Source organism: Anser anser, assembly GCF_964211835.1.
Source record: "Anser anser genome assembly, chromosome: Z".
NCBI classification, from domain to species: Eukaryota; Metazoa; Chordata; class Aves; order Anseriformes; family Anatidae; genus Anser; species Anser anser.
Window position 1 is genome coordinate 85549577 of NC_139723.1, and position 20096 is coordinate 85569672.

General features: G+C 51.3%; 1 protein-coding gene across 12 annotated transcripts in view; it reads left to right on the plus strand.

The window, feature by feature from the left end:
* LOC310889060 (CBP80/20-dependent translation initiation factor-like) overlaps positions 1-20096 on the plus strand; it is a 138963-nt gene that overhangs the window by 41206 nt on the left and 77661 nt on the right. For 8 of the 12 annotated variants that reach the window (XM_083816044.1, XM_083816045.1, XM_083816046.1 and 5 more), the window contains 4 exons: positions 3985-4107; positions 8660-8733; positions 9460-9564; positions 11862-11937. In XM_083816044.1, the coding sequence (XP_083672170.1) occupies positions 3985-4107; positions 8660-8733; positions 9460-9564; positions 11862-11937 (378 nt within the window). The remainder of the gene's footprint in view (positions 1-3984; positions 4108-8659; positions 8734-9459; positions 9565-11861; positions 11938-20096) is intronic. The other 4 variants (XM_083816050.1, XM_083816041.1, XM_083816040.1 and 1 more) reach the window with 1 other exon arrangement.

A 20096-nucleotide genomic window follows, 5' to 3' on the forward strand; every position in this document is an offset into this window, starting at 1 on the left:
TTTATGCAATACATTGAGAATAAAGAAGCTGGAAATTCGTTCCAACTAAAAGATTTGCAGTATATTTTATAGCTTTTTTTCTTAAAAGTTGTGTTAAAAATTATTAAAACCGTTATTTTTATTATAAATATTTCTTTTTCCTGTAGAAAAATTGGAATGGATGTTCCAGAACAGGTCTAGAAGAGCAGGGAGATGTTGCCTGAAACACTTGGAGGCCGGTGACAAAATTCTGCCCAACTGCTGGGTGGCATCTCAGACCTGGAACTTGAGGCTCTTGTGTCACAAAAAGTCCCTTTCCTCTGGCCTACCTGAGCCTGAGAGTGTTGTGCATCGAATTTGGGGGATTTTGTGTAAATTGGACCAGGAATCCCTCCAGGAATGCACCGTTGTCTTCAGGCCACTTACAGCTCGTGGCATTGCCAGCAGAGTGAACTTTGCCCATCCTTATCTCCACGTGGGCGGTTTCTGCATTTCCATTTATTGCCTGCTCATCAGGGAAAGCTATCCTTTTTTTTTTTTTTCCTGCAAATGAGATTTTCAAACTCGCACTGAAGCACCAGAAAGATATAAGTCTTGAGCTGGCAGAGGGATCGGGATTAATTAGTTCATGCCTCAAAGAGCTGCAAAGGTGAAAATTGCAGTGTAAGTGAAACATATGATTATTGCTAATTAAAATGTAAATGTTAGATTTGACAGCTAGTTTCCGAAGGAGGGTGTCTGGCAGCGCTGATGTGCAGAAGCCTCGCCGTTCCCAAGGGGGTGCAGAGCTTGGCCAGAGGGATTTACATGGATGAGAGCAGCCGCTGGGAATCGCGCTGTGGAGGGGCGATGTTTGCCTCCAGGCCCCAGAGCTTGGTGCAGAGGTCCCCTCTCCTGGCGGTGAGTGTGGACCTAGAAAGGTAGCTGGGGTCGGGGGAAGAGCTGGGAGCAAGAGCTCAGGGGCCTCTGGGGTGTGGGAAGAGACGAGGAGAGTCTTGGTCTTCTGGGGATGCGTAGCAAGGAGTAGTGGGGCTGGATTTGGGAGAATTGGATTGGCAGGAGGCAAAGACAAGGGAGGGAGCTCTGTGCCGTTACAGCAATTTCTTGAGGTTTTTATCAGGCAGATTTATTCGTGCACCTTGCTGTGTTAGTTTAACAAAAATGCATGGGACACAGGTTGGTGGCCGTGCCGCTGGCTGGAGGGTGACACCGCGGCGTCTCGCCACGCAGCAGGGTTTTGCTGTGCCTGGCGATGCTGGTGGAGGGTTTTTGCTGCTCCATGGTTGGTTTTTAAGGAAAAATTTACCTGAATGCTCCTCCAGCATCACCTGTGAGGCTCGGCACGAGCTTCGCTGCTCGCACAGAAAGGTCTGCAGAGAGGACTGCAGAGAGCACAAGACTTTATTGGAGAACACAAAGCTGCTGGAAATGCCCAGGAGAGGTGCTGGTGGGGGAGCTTTTGCTTTGGTAGCAGCAGAGAGCTGTTCAGCTTGGGCAACTAGTCAGAAAGTCAGGTAAAATCCTGATCTTGGCTGTGCCGGTGAGTTTGAGCATGACGTATTTAGGCTGCACTCAATCAGACTGTCTTCAGCAAAAGTTCTTGAAATTTCCCAGGAGTTGCAGATTTTATTTTAAAATAGTTTATTTTTAAATGTAAATATTAAGAGGGACGGATAAAGGAGGGCAGAAAGCACAGAAGATGGGGAATTGTGAACAGGGAAGGGCCCCAGGCCATGGGTTAGAGCCAGGAGACAAACTCATTCAGTAAGAGCAATATCCATGGTTTTACCCAAATGCTTCATTACATTTCTGCGGGTTTGTCTGGTGCCTTCAGACGTCAGTGCACAGTGGCACCAATCTCCCTGTTTCTCACTGGGGTTTTATTGTGGCCAGCCACATTTCTGGCATTTGCCTAGCTTCAGGTCGTCTGCAGGCAACCATGACCAAAAGTTGGGTAAATACAACCAAATGGCAGTGCTTATTTTCAACATTTCCTTTAAAGCGAAGGGTGCATATGCTGGCTCGCTCCCATGGCAGCATTTGGCACAGACATTTTTCAGATGTAGATGAACAAGATGCTCAGTATGTAGGATGCAGTAAACTGGTAGCTAAGCCTTTGAACTGCTGGGTGGTGAGGAGTCATCTCTCCCAGACGCCTTTTCAGTCAGTGCATGTATTTTTCCTGTTTCAAATTCGAATTATTCTCACTTCTCAGGATGCCTGCAAGGCTTGCTCGTTCCCAGGGCTTCCCAAAGTGGCCACCTCCCCGTGTCTCTCAGTTCACGCTGATTTTTATTATTTTTTTCCCACCTCCATGCCAATTTAACAACTCCCTTAGCTTCGTGTCACTCGGTGTTTCTCAGCCGTCGGGATATTTGGGTTGCCAAATTGCGTTGGGGAGGAAAGGTGCTTTCTGCTGTTAGGGCAACGTTTTGTGGGAATAACCACAATTTCTCAATTTTCATCTATATGCAGCCTGAAAACGAGCTGACCTCCCCGTCTTTCAGAGTTGGCACTGCTTGTAGGCTGCGGCAACCAGAAGATGTTTGAGCTTGCTGGGGACTTGCTGTGTTCGAGGCTGGAGAAGGTGCAGTGGGGCAGTGCAGAAACGGGGTGCATTTTGCCTCCCGTCCCTCACCTTGGGTCAATCCTCCGGGATCAGCGACCCAGACTTACGGAGAGAAATCCATGTCCTACGCTGCAGTGGGTCCTGCTGCCTCCTGAAGGCCAGGGTGCCCCTGTCCTTGCCGTAGTGGTGGCAGTGCCAGCACTCACGTAACCCCAGCGTGTGTCTGAGAACCAAACGCCGGCTCTCACACCGGGAACACAGACTGCCCCTCTCATTTCCCACGTTTTCAAAGCCGAAAGCTCGAATGTTGCTTGCTCTGTGATTTCGGGTGTTTTAATCATCGCAGGTCACTTCAAAAGTCTTTTGCAAGCCTCTGAGGACGGCGGTAGGAGCAATTACCCTGACACAAAAAGCCCTTTCTCCCCGAGCACCTCTGCGTTGTTTGGGGAAGCCTGGCTGGTTGGGACAGTCATTCCGGTTTCGGGGTGACTCAGTTTGCCCCGGGGGGTTGCTGACTGAACAAGAAACCCGCCCGTGTTTGACAGCAGGACAAGTGCGGTGAGAGGAAAGGAGAACGTGAGGCCCTTGACGTGGCAAGCCCTTAACTGGCAAAAAGAGTTACTTGGTTAAGTGTTTTCAGGTGACATCAGGCTGGTGAGCGCCAAGTATTTTCGGGTGTATGGATATCTGGACTCCGGCTGCGGGCTGAGCAGAGGGAAAAAATCATAGAGTCATAATAGAATGGCTTGGGGTGGAAGGGACCTCAAAGATCATCTAGTTCCAACCCCTTTCCATAGGCAGGGATGCCTCCCACTAGATCAGGTTGGCCAAGGCCCCATCCAACCTGGCCTTGGGCACTGCCAGGGATGGGGCAGCCACAGCTTCTCTGGGCAGCCTGTGCCAGGGCCTCGCCACCCTCTGAGTGAAGAATTTCCTCCTAACATCCAATCTAAATCTCCCCTCTTTCAGTTTAAAACCATTCCCCCCAGTAAAGAGTCCCCCTCCATCCTTTTTAAGGAACCCTTTAAGTATTGAAAGGATGCAAATTGAGGAGTTGATTTGGGTTGTGAGGGGATTAAGGATATATAAGCAGTTTTAGAGGATGTAGCGTTGCTGAATATGCATTAACTAATCACCATGAAGCTATAGGAGGTAAGTATTATTTTTCCTCATGCGTACTCTAGATAACTAGGGCACTAGAGCCAAATTTTGTCACTATTTCAGCTTCCCACAATGCCATCTCTTTGCAAGGTGTAAGTATGAGCAAATTTCATCCAGTCCTATTAAAGGGCTCAAAGAAACCCCCAAAACAGGGCCATTAGGCATGGGCATGGTTCTCCACGTGGCCTGGGGGCTCGAGCTCTGCCAGCTCGGTGTTTTTTGTGGGTGCACGACAGCGTTGCCCTAAACTAAAGCCGGCTGTTTGTTGTTTCCAGGAAGAGTGGGATCACAGCAGCGGTGGGAGCGCAGGATCCCGGCCGGGGTCGGGCTCCAGACGTGGGTCTGGATCCAGGTCTGGCAGCCGCGGCAGAAGCAGCCAGTTCAGGCAACCGACCAAGGTACTCCTGGTGGCCACGGTGAGAGCCAACTGCGTCCTGTGCTTGCCGTTCGTCGCCGGCGTCCTGCCGATGGCCTGGCTTGTGTGTGTGCCTACGTGTAGGGTGCGAGTGCCCGGCCGTGGGGCAGCGTGCCTGCCAGACCGACCTGCTTCGCGCACAGCCTGGCTGCTGAGGGGTGTAGCTGCCTGTCCTTCAGCCCCCAGGGATGTCCAAGCGTGGTGAGAGCCTTGCTGTTGGGAAAGGGGTCTCGAGCCAGCTGGCGCAGTGCAGAGGAATCGTGCTTTTTTCACTTGAAATCTTGGAGGGCTTTTATTCGGGGAAATGAAGAGATGCCTGTAATTATTTTTTTTTTGGTGAGTCTTCTTTAGAAGTTGGTATATGGCTGAATGCCACGTGGGCAGTGATAAATGATGACCTCGAGTCCAGCTGCTTTCCGTGAGAGCCGTCAGCAGGGCTAGAAGGGGAGTTACCTTCCAGCCATGCAAAATCCATGGGGAATTTGCTTTTTGATTTGGTTTTAGGGCCATTCCCTGCTTGAAATCCAAGCAGGGACCTACTTCTGCACACACAAACACTGGTTGTACCAGAAGTGGAGGACAGGCTTGGGAGGTTTGGGCTAGTGTTCCTGGTCCGTCCATCCATCCATCTCAAGCATCCTGGAGAGCTTGAGAAAGCAGTCTGAAGTCGTGAGTGGTGCTGCGGAGATCGGGGCTGGGACGGAGGAAGGCACAGCCTCCCTGACCTGCAGAAGTGGGTTGTTGCTGGAAAACCATGGACCTTTGAGGGGGGAATGAGGCTTGACGTACCCCTGTGTCTTTGACCAGGGATAGCATTGACTTGCTTAAAATGTCTGTATCTTTGTCAGTTTTGATAAGCTGGTGCTTTTCAACAAAAAGCCTTCAAGCAGAGCCTTTTCAGACAGCTCAGTATCTATGGGCAGCTCAGTATCTATGGGCTCTTCTCTGTTTTTTACCAAATGCATTCACAGGTTGTAGGCAGCTGAAAAGGAGGAAACATGGGGGAATCTGTACAACTTCAAAATCCTTCTTAAAAGTAGCATGACACAGGATAATCCCTGAATACATACCACGGACAGCACTGAGACTCAGCCGACCGCTTGGTGCTGTTCCACATCAATGCAGAGCATGGTGAGGAGTTGCTGTTGCAATCGTGGGGTGATGAGCAAGGTTCTGTGTTTGCCGTGGTTTGCTGGAGAGTGGTAATGAGGAGTGGCGAGAGAAACCGGTGTTGCACTGAGCTGGCTTTTGAAAGGCTGCCGCACACATTTCTGTGCCGACTTTGCGGGGAATTTGCTGAAGTTGCATGCGTAAATGAACAGTCGGAGTACACGGGGCTGGTGGCATGCTCCGTCCCTGCGTGTGTGTGCACTCGCAGGGGCTGGGAGGTGACGGGTGCAGGTTTTAGGCACCTGGGTGTGCTCACGGGTCTGCAGGACGCAGGCTGTGAAAACGTGTTTAGACCATCCTGGGGGTAGGAGCTGCCTTACCGAAGCTGGGATGCCTCTGAGCACTTGTGATGTTCTCACCACTGTCTCTCCCAGTCATCATTCCTAGTGGCTTAATTAATTTTTATCAGTCCTAACCCCTTCGCAGTGAAAATTATTATCTAAAGCTGAGGGTTGGGTCACAGGGAGCTTCAAGTTAAAACTGCTCACTGTTATAATTGCAGTCCTGGGGGAACTGACAGCAAGTAACTTCTTTTCTTAAATACTTTTTTTTTTTTCCCTGGACTTGAGAATTGGCCTTTTTAAAGCCTGACTGTAGAGTCCCAGCGCCAGGTTGGGAGCTGGCTAGCAAATGCCCTGCCTGCCTGAGGTGCTGCTCACTCCCTCGGCAGCTCGCCTGGGCTTTGTTCCTTCGGGATGAAGGCGGTCCTCGTGGGTGGCAAGGGCGTTTGTCTCCAAACGACCGCGGTGACTTCACGACTTAATGGCAAACCGCGTTATCGTTCGGCCCCGGCGCCGTCCCCGTGGAGTCAGGCCGACACCTGGAGCGTCTCCCAGAGGTGACGGGGACGTGCTGCGGCAGGGCCAGGAGCTGCAGCCCGGTTGGGGTGGGAGCATCCAGCCACTGCCCGAAAGCTTGCACCCGTCTGACCTCCTGCACCACTCCGCAGGGAGCGTTCCCACCAGCTGCTGGGAATCGGGGCTGGGCCAGCCACCTCCAGACGGGTTTGAGGCAGAGCTCTGGAGGCTCATTGCTAACTGCTTTGTCTCGGGGCTCAAGAAGGGGCGCCGAGATGGATTTTGGCAACAGTTTTATGACGCAGCCTGTTGCATTAGGAACACGTTCCCGTGTTATCCTAGCTTTTGGCTGTTTGAAATTGTGGCTGATTTATCTCATCCTCATTGCAACTGGTTACACACTCTCACGCTTTTTCCCTGAGCCACAATAGTGAACTCCTAGGACATCCTATGGTAGGTCATTCATTAACAGGTACTTAAAATATCCAGTGTCTGCAGAAATGGGAGGAGAAATGAATCTGTCTGCAGGAAGAGGTATTTCTTCTTTGGGTGAAGACCAAAGGAGGAATAAAGACTAAAGATGCTATAAAGATGTGGACATCTCTGTTTTCATTATGCTGCGTGACAATGCCTTTAAGTATTTAGAGAATTAATTTCTCTCCCTGGTGACAGAATTTTTGCTTACGTTTGCTTAAAATAAAATCTCTGCTTCCATAATTGTCTGTGGGAGTTTTATACTTTACTCATAGTTTATTTCTGTGCAGACGTGTTGACCTGCAGATCGCCGGAGGTCAAAATCATAATCCATACACCTCTTAAAGGAGACAACAAAAAAAGGGAGCAATGTGCCTGTTTGAGTATCTGTCATCTAAATTGTTTGTTGTGCTGGGAATGGCTCTGTAATCTGCCTGTGGCGTGCACTGACAACGTGTGTCCTTGCTGGGAAAAGGCACCTTACTTCATGGCAAACTGGGGTCTGGGACTTCACTGAGAAGCATTCAGATTTTTATGGTTTTCCAGTGTCTCGGTTATTATTAATATTTGGAAACAGCAGTTCCTCGGGAAAGCTGTGTGTGGGCAGAAGAAATATTTTTTCATACCGATCTTTGATGATAATTGTTGTCTGCATGACAGCTTATCGTGATTTTATGTGTGTGGTCGTGGTAAATATAGTTTGCCCATTGGAAACAGCAGCCTTGAGGAGAGCCACCAGAAATACGACAGCAGGGTAGTGCTTATAATCACTCGTGCTTGTGGCGGCTGGACGCTTTGAAGATGCTCTCAGTACCTGATGGGCCCTTGTTATGAGGGTGTTATGGGTATGAGGAGACAAACCTGCTTCTTGTGCCTGTGCTGAGGCCGAAAGCAGCCTGGAATTGCTTTGGCAGAGTCCAGTTGTGCGGCGTCCCCTGGGAATCGTAGGATGGGGAGCGTTTGGGAGCTGCGTTCTCCAGCACTGCTTTAGCCAGAGCTGGACCGTTTGGGCTGGAATACTTCAGCAAGGGCAGCCCGCTGCTTGTGGGGAGGGCACGTGGAGGCTGGTGTGCGTAAAGGGGCTGTGAAGGACGAGAAGCAGTCTGGGGTCTCTGCTTTGGATGCTGTTCCTCCGAGTTGCTCTTTTTGCAAAAAGCAGCTGCACTGCAAAATTAAAGGCACTTTGTGGTTTATTGGAGGCTTCTCATAATTCCCGTCTGATTATACTGTAAGGCTTTTGCTTCTCGGGGGGGATAAAAAAAAATGTTCCTGCAAGCTCAGCACCACGCTTTCTGACGGTTTGTGTAGCAGCTTCCTAGCAATTCCTCCCAGCCTCTAACACCTACAGCCTGCATGCACCGTGTGCCCTCCCCTCTGAAACGCCAGGTTTTGGGGACACAGGCAGCTGCAGTCCTCACTGCCGGCAGGAGTTTCAGCACAGGGTTATGTCTTACCATGAGGCTTTGACAGAGCAAGGCCAGGTCGTGTCACCGTGACTCCCTGAAGAAGCAGTCACTACCGTGGTGAAATCCAGAGGTGCTTGGAGGGTCCTTGGGCAGCTCTGCCTCGTGCATCGCTCATGGTTGGCTCTCAGTGTGCTTGTTGGTGACAACCCCTGGAGATATTAAAGAGCCATCTGGACGTGGCCGTGGGCAACTAACTGGCTTTAGGAGGCCCTTATTGACCTTGGTTGGACCAGATGCCCTTAGAGGTCCCTTCCCAGCTCAAGCAGCCTGGATTCCTGCGATGCTGAGCATCTTTGTGGCCAGCACGCCAACCTGCCCGCTGGGTCTCGGTGGGTCTTGGAGGTCTTGTGCCGAGGCTGACTGTGGACGGGGGATAGAAGTATGGGGCCAACATCAACCAACGCGTTGTCTGCTCTGTGTCATCCGCAGCTTTGTGTCCCAAAGGCCGAAACCGTGTGTCTCTCCCTGCCTTCAAAGGGTGCTCTTGTGGGGAGCGAGGGGGCTGCGTTGGGCTGGCGTGGAGGTGGCAAGGCTGGGCACGGAGCTGTGCCACCTCCTGGCTGGCACGGGACAGGCTGGGCAGGGCTGGGCACCTTCTGCCAAGTAACTGCCTCTCCCTCCTTCCTAGAATGGCAACAAGGAGGGCTCCCTCGACATGCTGGGCACCGACATCTGGGCTGCCAACACCTTCGACTCCTTCAGGTAAGCTGACCTGAAAGCGCTCTGAGAGGGGGGGTTTGTGCGTGTGCCCGTCCTGGGGGTGCCCAGCTGGGCGCTGGCCCCACGTCGCTCCTCCTCACCATTTAGTCCTAAGCACAAACTACCTACTCAAAGCATCATGTCTGCTTAGGAGAGGTGTGCAGCCCAAACATCTGAAAAAGGTACTGATAGGATTATTTGCGGGCATCTCAGAGCTGCGCTGGTGAGACTGCAGGCCTTGCTCTGCAGCTGCTGAGAAGAGCTGCTGCTTCAGCATGGGGAAAGCAAGTGTGCTGCCCAGCTTGAGCAGTGAAACACGCTTTCTGTCTGGTTGTATGCCTTTGCGTGCCGTGCCTGAAGCACTGCGGGAGTTGCGTTCCCACCTGGGACTTGCTCCAGGCCCCTAGAGCAGAGAGAGCGTCTGCACTGCATGGACCGGACCAGCATCTGCTGCAATACCCCCTTGCTATAAAAAGCAAGTGCAGCTAGCAAGGTGTGTGCTGCGTCATGATGCGTCATAAGTCTACATCAAAACTATGGGTTTAGCGTAACGCAGCAGTATGAAGGTCGGAGGCCTGCGGCAGCATGCTCTGCAGCAGCGAGCGGTGCCTCCAAAGTACCAGCGTTCCTCATCTGCAGGCTTGTGCGAGCCATCTGCTCGTCAGCGAGGTTGTGTTTAGTTAGTAGGGCACTCATTTTCTTTCTCTCTCCTTGGTTTTCCTCTCCTAGCGGTGCAACGTGGGATCTGCAGCCTGAAAAACTAGATTTCACGCAGTTTCACAGGAAGCTCCGAAACACCTCCAAACACCCGCTGCCTCACATAGACAGAGAAGGGTGAGTACTGTGTGTGCGCATATTTATCCCAAGATAAGTGATGTGATGCTCTGCATCGAGATGTGTAACCTCTCCTTTGCAGCGGGAGTGCTGGCTTGGTGGCATAGCCCACATGGAGGACCTGGAAAAGACGTGTTTGTTCACCATATATTGGGGCTGAGAACTTCACGATCAGTCTCTTGGGCTCCTCTATCAACCAGTTCTGGGTTAGAGCAGAGCTGTTTGCTGTGTTTTGCATTGCTTGAAAGAGTTCAGTTTTTAAACCATGTTGGATCTAAGCTATGTCTGCTAGATTTAAGCATCTCTGAATACCGGGGGAAAGATCCTGATTATAATCCCGAGTGAAAGGGCTTCTGTTGTTCTCCCCAGCAAGACTTGAGGGAAGAGCAGAGCATCAACATGGTCCATCTAGATCGAAATGTTCATTCCCTGCCTGCTAGGCATAGGTTTCCCCTCTCCTTGTCACTCGGTCCTGGTGCTTAATGCACTGGCAGTGCTGTTCACAGATACAGGCAGTGTTACCTGTTCTGTTATCCCAAGTTATGACAAGGCTTCAACTCATTGCTGATGGAGCTCGCTGCACATCTCAGGTAAAGAAGGAATAGAGGAAGTGCCATATCCACGTTTTATCTAGTAATTTTTTTTTTCTGATTTTTTCTTCCTAGTGATTAGTCATTTCTTGCCCACAGAGGATGATAAAAATAAGATTGGGTCGAAAAGATGGGGTTGGGAAGGCTACAAATGACTTCTCAGTGCCATTTTAGGCGTAGGGATAGAAATCTTTCAGCAAAGTTTCTGTTGGTAAATTGGTTGTGCCAAAGTATGAACCAGTCTGGGCTCACAATCCTACCCCAGCCCAGGCTCGGCACCTGCAGGAGGCTCCCATACCAGTTTATGACAGGCAAACTCCCATGACCGTATAATGCTTTTTTTCTGCACTGTAAATATTTACGATTTACAATTTTTGGAATATTTAAAACAACATGAGTAACATGGAATTTCGAAGTCCCTAAGTGCCTCAGTAGGCAACAGCTCGTGTTTGCCCCTACAGATGGTTTTGAAGCATGGGATGAGGGGCCCTCTGTAAAATAAGATATAATGGCTCTGTGGTTCATGGCACTTGCCAGGTGGTCCTGCCAGAGACACCCTGCTATGTACAGCAGCAGTTTCATTTGTGATGGAAGTCACCTGTTGAGCACACCTGATTTTTCATAAAGCAATTAAGGCGTTAGCTAAATGCCAGTCCTCCACTGCCTTCAGTTTAGTCCCCTATCACTCCTCCACAACCTCACAAGTCTGCGGCCCGCCCCGCTGGGCTGTGGAGGTTTCCATTCGGGTTGTTGTTTTTCAGATTTGGTGTTTTAGCACATTTCAGTCTTTCGTTTTACATTTCCTGTAATTCCACCAATATTGGTTGTCCTTGGACTTAAAGACACTGGATGCTTGCACCTGCGGCTTTCAAAGTTTCTGCCTACTGTGAGTTGTTGAACAGTATCTTGTCACTAATTGACCACAAAATACATCATCATTTGTGCGTAATAAATTACCCAAATTGTTCGTAAATGCAGATGAACAATGTGTAGTGACCTTTTCTTTATCGTTTTCATTTTCTCTGCATTCAGCTAGTAGCAGGCTTTATGTGATCAATTTTTTTTTCATTTCTTGATCCAAGCAAAGCTGGCTAATTATCCTTACCCTGTCAACTATGTACTTGGTCTGTTAATACTTGGCTTCTCACCCTGATTTTTTTGTGTTTCGAAATGTATGTTTGCATTCATATTGATTGCTGTTTACCACTTTTCTCCTGTTTGAGATCTGTGTTTGTGCTTACTCGCCGCCACCTTTCCCAGCAGGGGAACGGGAGCTCCTGTGGAGACTGACAAACGAGCAGCGGTTCAAAAGAAGCGTTTTTCATTAGGTTCTTCTGTCCCCATTTTTTCTTCCCGGTGGGCTGTTTAGTTTTGCTCGGTCTGGGAATTGAATCGTCTAAAACTACTGCTCAGGGCTGCCTTTGGTTTTCTCACTGCGGGTATTACCAAAAGCATTTTGATGCTGTGGCGAATGGGTAGTCGCTAGCGCAGGGGATAAGGCTGGGAAAAGCATTTCATTTGGTATTAATGGCTTTGCGCCCACGTGGGAGTGTTTTGGAGACACAACATACTTGCTTCAGAGAGCCTCTTTGTTTTTATGAGGGTCCTTTGCAGTAAGCGCTAATCTTCCCCATGTGCCATAACAGAGCACTAACGTAGGTTCCAGCAAGGTTTCTCATGCTTTTGTTTGTTTTCTTCCTGACGCAGGCTCGGAAAAGGGAAGTACGAGGACGGTGACAGCATCAACTTGAACGACATAGAGAAAGTCCTCCCGGTGTGGCAGGTAGGTGCTGAGGCTGAAGGCGGCAGCTCCCTGCACGACCTCTCCGTACAAAACCACCCCTGGGAGGTGGGCAGGCTGCCTGGGCTGGGCCGTCAGAGAACTGTGCCTTGGTCTCAGCAAGACTTGCTTTGAACATCACTGGTACTGCACAGGCTCTGTTGGGAGGTGAGATGTTGAGGAAAGTGTATGCATGCGTATACATGTGTATATACACGTATATATAGACACGCACACACACAGGGCTCCTATTTTAGGAAAGGAGATTCTGAAAAGCACCAAGCCTCCTGACAGCTCCAAAATAAATTGCTGCCAAGGCGCCAGTAGTGACAGTGTGTCGATCCAGATGTTTCCCCTATGGGATGCACGTGTGTGTGATGCAATGACTACTCCGTTTTCTCCAGCCTGTTTCTTCTCCCGACCTGTCTCCACGGCCACTTTTCAGTAGTTCTGGTTAAACGACCTTTGGTGCTCAAGTGCTGGGGAATGGCAGGGTGAGGCCTTCAGTTAAACAGCCCTGTTGAATAGGTTAATTTGTCAGTGTCTTAATTTTTCACTTTCCAGTGTCCCAGTCCTCCAGGGAGGACTGAGGTGCTCAGCTTGCTTCTGCTGAAGGCACCTCTGAGCTCCTCTCTCCCTTCAGAGGGAAGGACGGAGGCACCTCTCGTGTTGGGGCAGCACTGCCCTTTTGCATACTGAGCAGAGAGCTCGCCGGGATTCTTGCTCGTGCATCATGTGAGGAGAAGCCTTGCTCATCCAGCAAGGCACATGACAGTCTGCATCGCTATTTCTTTTGGGTGAGCTAGCTGGCAATAAGTGCGTGAACCAGTGAAAAGAGGGAGAAATGCTGCTGACTTTGGCACGCAGAAGCACTGCCTGCAGCTGTTTTCTCTTATGTGCTCGGTCTGTCTGGACTTTAGGTCACAGGGAAAAAAAAATATCAGGGCCAGCTGATAAAGACCCCAGTAACTCTGCAAAATAAGGCTGTTTTCCCTGGGGAATAATTGGAAATGCTTTACACGGAGAATCAAAGGGAGTTTCCAGATGTACTGAGATTGGATTTGAGGGGCCACCAGCCGTGTTCAGCATCACGTGCCGTGTTTCAGCTTTTGGTTAAAATGTTCCATGGTGAACCCTGGCCCTGTTCTGGAAAGTACTCTTACTCATGAGCTCGTCCCCCGGGAGGGCAGAGGAAGGGCACAAGTTGTGCACAGGGAGGGTGAGGGATTTGCTGGGGGTCACACAGGGTAACCAAACTGGGAAGTGCTGAACCTCGGGACCGTGGCTTCTCCTCGGGATGATGCTCTCCCTTCACGGCATGGCAGGGTGGTCTGTGCAGGCAGGGGGGCAGGACACAGCATGGTGAGTGACTGTGGGCACAGGGCAGCAAGGTGCAGAGCTCAGCCCTTGCTGGCCAAGGGCTCTGCACCAGCAGGCTGCCGTGAGCTTGGGCTGTTTGGGGGAAAGAAACTCTTACCTTTGGTGTGTGAGGAGCTGGCATTCTTAGTTTAACCTCCTTCATAATCAACAGCTGTTAAATAAGCCAGCTCCTCCTGGCCTGGTTATCTCATCCTGTTGTAACACAGATTGAGTTCGTTGACTCCAGTGAATTAATTCTAATATATACCTGTAACGAAGGGGGATCTATTTCTGTCTCATACAAGCAGCTGCAATCACGTCTCAAAGCTGCCTTGTGTTTCTTGCAGATCTTAATCGTAAGTGTGGCGACTCTAAGCTGGAAGACCTCGTGGAGGAAACGCCTGATCTGGTGTTTTGTGCCTCTGGGCAGAGTAGTAAAATACGGCATTATTTTGGAGACTCGCTTACCTAGGCATGTACAGTCATAAGTGCATGTGGGAGCTAGGAGCCATGTCATTATTGGTGAGGATTTATCTTGTTCAGCGTTGACAAGTGAAATGCTTACTGACAGCTGGCTTAATCCTGACATGTCATTGTTAACTGGATTTGAATGCGACCATGCAATGCCAGTGGTGATTGTGCTGCTCTTTATCACTTTCTTGTTTGAAATGGCTCTTTGGCATACGGTACGTGGGATCATGAGGAAGAATATTAGCGTGAGCCTATGGAAGAAAACCCTTCGTCTTCCATGGGCCTTTCCCACGTTGTGGCTATGTTTGTCTCGTATCCTGAAAAGAGACGTTTCAGGGTGCAGAAGCATAAACCCTTGTTCCATCTGTATTTGAAGATCTCATGGGTTGCTTGTCAGCAGCCACCTTCTGATTGCTTCTGGTTCCTCTCTTAGGACTTCCTTTTAGCACCGTCTCCCCCGTGATGTGGAGCCACTCAGAGAAAGGCTTTGCACTGCCGAATGTGCTTCAGCAGCTAACGCAGAGTTAAGAGCACCAAGCTGCAGAGAGGTTGCGAGTCCTGCGTATGGGCTGCTTTGGAAACTCGGTTTCCTTTGGTAAGGTATGATTCACGTAGGGCACGAAACCAGGATTAGTTTCCAGAATGCACATGGGTCCGTATCTGTACTCGTATTTTCAGCCCCCCGCTGATGGGTGGGGCAGAATGTTCTGGATATGTGGACATCGATGTCCGTACTTGGGTTTTGCTGCTGGAGCCTCTCAGGAGTATTTTGACAAAACACTGCAAGGAAAGCCTGTGCCTATCTGGTGATTAAAAGGTAGGGGGGAAAAAAAACGAAACACCGTTCTCCAAACCCTCTTTCTTCGTTACTATCTGTGAGGAAAATCACGGAATCACAGCTCTGAAATGCCTGTCCCCAGCCTTTTGTTTTGAAACCGGAGGACGTGCTCTGGCTGCTGAGATGCTGCGGGCAGCCCAGGCGGCGCGGTGCGCTCTGCCATCTCGTGGTGGTGTGCAGGCAGGAAAACCTGCTCGCTGCTGGGCTCGCCCTGCTCCGCAGTTTTTAAGCTTTCCTCCTTGCCCCATCTCTTCAAGGCTCAGCTGGGATGCTTGTTTTTGCCGGTAAATAGGTGTTGTTTCGAAATCTTCTGCGAGGGTGGTTCCGAAAAGCGAAGGAATTGGTGTGAAACGCAGTGGGAGCAGCCCCGTGCCGCCCTTTGTGTTTGCACAATGCTCGGGATAACACTGGCACTGCTGGGAACCGGTTATAAAGCACGTCGTGCCTGGGGTGGGCTCCTCTTCTGCCTCTCGGATGGGGCACGAGGGGCATTTGGGGCACCTCGTTCACACGATGCACGCCGCCGTGCCTCTTGCTCTGCCCCTGTGCTGGCCAGGAGCACGTGAAGTCATGGCTTTGGCTCAGCTCCTGGCTGTAACCTCCTCGTCCCTCCTTACGCATAGGAGTCTGTAGCTGGATTTGGGCACCGCTTCACGTAAGCGCTGCCAAAAAGTGGCTGTGGAAGAAAATTTTAAGATAAGTATTCCCCATTCATAAGAAGTGTGTTTTTTTTTTTTTTTTATGGCCCTCCAGGGAGGGTTGCTCGTCTGCTGTGTCAGGGAGGCACAGCTCAGACGCAGAGCCAGGTCTCCCCAGCCTCGCCGTTACTCACCTCGCCGGTCGGCAGGCTGGGCAGAGGAGACCACGTAACTGGCTCTGCATCGTGCAAGATGTCACGGGGAGGGCTAAATCAGCGAGTTCTGCTTCTCCTCCCTCTGGCAAACGCTGAGAAAGGCTTTCAGGCTTGGACATGTCACCCCAATCCTACATACAGCCTTCAGACTGAGCCCTTGGCACACTCTCCACTGAGAGAACAACCCAAGGGGCCGTGTCCTACAAGATCTCTTCCCTGGGAGGCTGCTGTAGCTCGAGAAGGATGCTCAAGAAGGATGTGAATGCTGACAGACACGAGCGGAGAGGTTTGGGACGCATCCCAAGTGCTTTCTGGACTGGCATCTTGCAGCTTTTGGCTGTGGGTTTGCTGGACACATGCCTCCAGGCTGGGTCTGCCCTCCTCTGAGTGGTGCAGCCGTGTCTTTACTGGCTAGCTGCTCCTGGTCTGGTGGCTTAGGAGGTAAAAAATACGTGGCACTTCTGGAAGGGGTACTGGGCTTTACTGGTGCTATGAGATTAACTTAGAAGGCAACGTTGGTCTCTTTTTGTTTGGCATCTTCATTGCCTTGCAGCTCATCTCTTTCTACTTCCTTGCTTATTTTTTTTACCCTTTCTGTCATGTGCTTGGAATTATAACAGTCTGCTTGTAGATACAGTTCCAGCTTCCTTGCTGGGTGAGAAACATCAAAGCAACTCCTTAGGAAACATACAGACTCAGTAACTTGTGTTCCTCGTAGCGCCTCTGTATTCCTGACTTTGTCCAAACCAGGCTCAGCAGCACCAAGACTCCTGATTGTGCTGGGATCCCACCTGAATTTAGGCACTTACTACAAGTCTCTGCCTACTCTCTCCTCGTTGACAAGTACTTTCAGGCCAGATCTCACAATTTAGTGTCACTTGGGCCGGTCGCTTGGGGTTCCTGCCACAGGGAAGGTGCGGACATGTCTGGGTGTGATTCCCTGCATCTCTGCACAGAGGCGTGTAGCAGGTCAGATGAGGCCTCTCCGAGGATATCCACGTCCCTTCCCTGTCTGGGAACACATCTGGACACATCTGGATGTGGAAGGTGCCTGAAGAGAAACAAGCCAACCCAGGTGTCAAGGGGGAGAAGGGTGAACCAGGGACAAGCGGTCCCAGTGCTGCCACTGTCTGTGTGGGGTGAGCAGCTTGGTGTCTGGCACTGGTGTGAGGCTCACTGCGGAGCAGTGCAGATCCTGACCTTCCCATGCAGGTGGTGGCAGGGGCACAGGTCCCTTTGGTGGGGTGGGGTTATTTACCTTCTCCATACAGTGGCTTCGGGGTCTTTATCTCCTCCTCATCCCCTCCTGCCTGTTTCTACTGCACCATGAGGTTTCCAGGACCACTCAGTCATGTCCCTGGGCAGCTCTCATTTTAGCCACGTCTCTAACCAGCCCAGGTCCCTCTTTCAGAGCAGGATTTTTTGGGTGATGTCTCCTGGCTGCCTGAGTTTGCTAAGCATCTTCTCACTCCTTGGCCTTCCCTTGCACTCTAGCAAACACACTTCACACTGCTTAGCCAGCAGTTCCTGTAGGAGACCTCTGAGATGTCCTAGCTGCCAGGAGGATGAAGAGTGTGATGCTCTCACTTTTCAGGAGCAAAATGTGCCCAGCAAATGTGTCTCGGAGATCCGTCAGCATATGCAGGGACTGCGTGCTCTGATGCCCAGCCAGACTGTGAGATAGCAAACCCAGGACTGTGCTCTGGGGGTTACAGCTTCAGAAAGGTTGTCCGCTTTTCCGCTGGAGCTGGAGGAGGAATTGGGGGTGCAGGAGGCTCTGCGGGGAGCTGCCACCGTACTGGGTAGCTGTGCCATGCGTGCCCACCCTAGGAACTGCAAGAGTTCATGCAAAAGTGGGTGAACAAACAGGCTGAGCGTGTCCCACGGAGCTGGGACCCAGGCAGATGGTGTGTTCCTAATCTCCCCTGCATGCCCCCCCGTGCTCATCATGGGTAACACTGAAGGCCTCCACGTGCCCACCCAGCGCTTAGAGCAAGCCGTGCTGGCTGCCTGGGAGCCCCACTTCTCCCCACCACCCCGAGACCCTGCCCAGCTCCGTCAGCAGCGTGTAGGCATGGCGCAGCCTTCGGAGGAGGTTTTTAGTTTCACAAGCCAGCTTCCCATCTCCCAAGGGTCTTTCCAATACTGTAACTGCTCAAACCGCTGTGGAAAGTCCCTGTCAGAGAGCCAGGGTTGAGCATAGGTCACAACGTATTGAGACTCAGATCTCCACGGCTGAGAAAAGCCTTCTTTGCTGTGACTTCCAGTAAGATATCCTCTTACCCTGGCCCATTTCTTTGTTTCATTTAACCAACTGACAATGACCGTTTCCTTGGGAAAAGGAGTGGGCTGAGAGCACACCACCGTGGTCACCCGTAACCCCTTCAGCCTGGTCCCCAGTGGCCGAGGAACCAGACAGGAGACATCTGGACCAGGGTGGGCTGATCTTTTGTGCAGGTATTAAGCTCTGGAGGTCTTGGTAAGGGTAAGGGATGGGCCTCGCCTCTGGCAATAGAGCACAATTGCTCTAAGCCCCAAGCCAGGCTATAAAAGCCATTTTTTTTTTATCAGATCTGCTGAAAAGAGGAGACCTTCTAGTGGGTTTTTCAGATGATAATGGCCTTCTGTACCATTTAATGGTCTTATTCACCGCGCAAATGAAACACCAGGGAAATGGCCAAGGATTTTGACATTTCTATCATTATTATCAGGATTCAGAGCTGGTTTCCAGTTCTCAGAAATGAGGTAGACTCACTTCTCTGGGCTGTTTTTTATTTTTCTGGCTGTCACCCAGTTCACAGGCTTAGTGATATTGGCTCCTAATTCACGGGGGTTTCTCCCTACATAGGCGGGCTCAGGGATTCAATTTTGTGGATGAAACACACAATTTCTGGCGCCAGTACTGGTCAGTTGGGCAGGGTTGGGGCCAGGCTGCCCTGTTTTTTGGAGCGTGGCAGACCTACAGCAAGCTCCTGCCAGCACAGGAGAAGTTGGGGTGCCTTTGTGTCCTGGTAGGGTTGTCTGGGTTCAGGTTTGGGGCTGTCAGCGGAGAGGGCGAGCGTGACTTTGACTTATCTTGCAGCCTTGAGGGTCGCAGGAGGCCAAGATTTTGGCAGGTGGAGGGTGAAGCCGCTCTGACAAGGCTGGCCGTGCGATGGGGAGCGGAGAGGTTTGGGGAGCCACCAGCGGAGATGCTCGGCGGTGGTGGGGACGGGGACAGGGCTGGCGCACCCTGCAGCACTAGAGGGCACTGCGGCATCGCTGCACAGCCCCGACGCCAGCTCCGAGCAGAGGAAGCAGGGGCTTTTTCCAAAGGCTTGTTTCCAAATCCTTCTCAGAGCAGCGAAACGCGCCCTGCGGTGGCTGCGTCTCGCACCCCTCCTGCGGCTCCATCCCGCTGCGCCCACGGGTGGGGAAGGTGTTCCTCTGCCGCGTGGGCAGCTCCGTCACAGAAACACCACAACTGAGGCCTCGAGAAAAGCAGGATTAAAACCTGGAGGTGTTTGTGCACCCCTCGTCCTCGTCATCATCGCCTTGCCCAGGCCCCTCGCCCCTGTTGAAGAGGGGAGCTGGTGCCCGGGGGGGGCCGTGCCCCACAGCACGTCTCCCTTGCTTGCATCGCGATGCCACCTTCTCTCCTCTTGGAAATCTGACTTCTGTCAAACGTGCCCTTTTGCCCATTTCAGGGCTCCTGCAAATGTGGACTGTTGTTGTTTTGTAGGGCTTAGTCTTATACGATGTTCCTCGCACCAAAGAACGGTGCCGTGTGTGCTGAGCGGCCTTCCCTCTCCCCGCAAGCTGTCGCTGCCCTGTTGAACATCGGGTGTTCATCTGAACACTATAACACAAATCCCTCTGTCCCTTACCTATCCCGTTGTCCCCAAACCATGCGGAAGGACGTTTCCGCCTCAGCAGGAGGGAGGGGAGACCATGGTGGCATCCGCAGCTGGACCGTCTCTGGTCCTCGGACCCCAGTTTGCCAGATGCTGGTTTCTACTAAAGAAAATAAAAGACGAATAATGGGGTTTGGGCTGCTTTGCAGGCTGGGACAGGTTGATGGAAGGGTGGACACAAAGCAGCTGAGTTACAGGACGAGGCTGGGCTCACCAGTAGGAGGTGGTGGGTTTTGGAGGAGCTGGGTGGGTGCAGAAGAAGAGGAGCCCTGCAGGAGACAGCCACAGCACCGGTGCGAGGAGAGGATGGAGAGAGGGAAAGCTGGGCGGGCAGGGATGGCCGAGAGAAAACGTGTGAGTCCTCCCAAGCTGGAGCAGAGATTCACAGCCAGGGGCCACAAGATGAGCAGAGAGGCCGGGAGAGCTGGATGGGAAAGTGTTCCTGGCGGGAGAGCGAAGAAAGACGCTTTATTTTGCTTTTAAGGAGTTCGCAAGTAGTTTTAAACCTGAGAAGCGCAGTCTTCCAGGGAACTAACTGATTTGTATATGGGGACTGGAACTGGAGTATGAATAACAATCCAAGAGGCAGCCGAGGCTCTAAAACATCACCACACTGAACTCTGGCTTGAACACAGTGGAGAGCAACCCAGGCTTTTCTCAGGCTTTTAGCTGACTTTCCTTTCAAAAAAGGTTTGTTTTTATGCAGCTGTATAATACCTAAAGAAAGCCTGAAAGGTTTTGTTTTGTT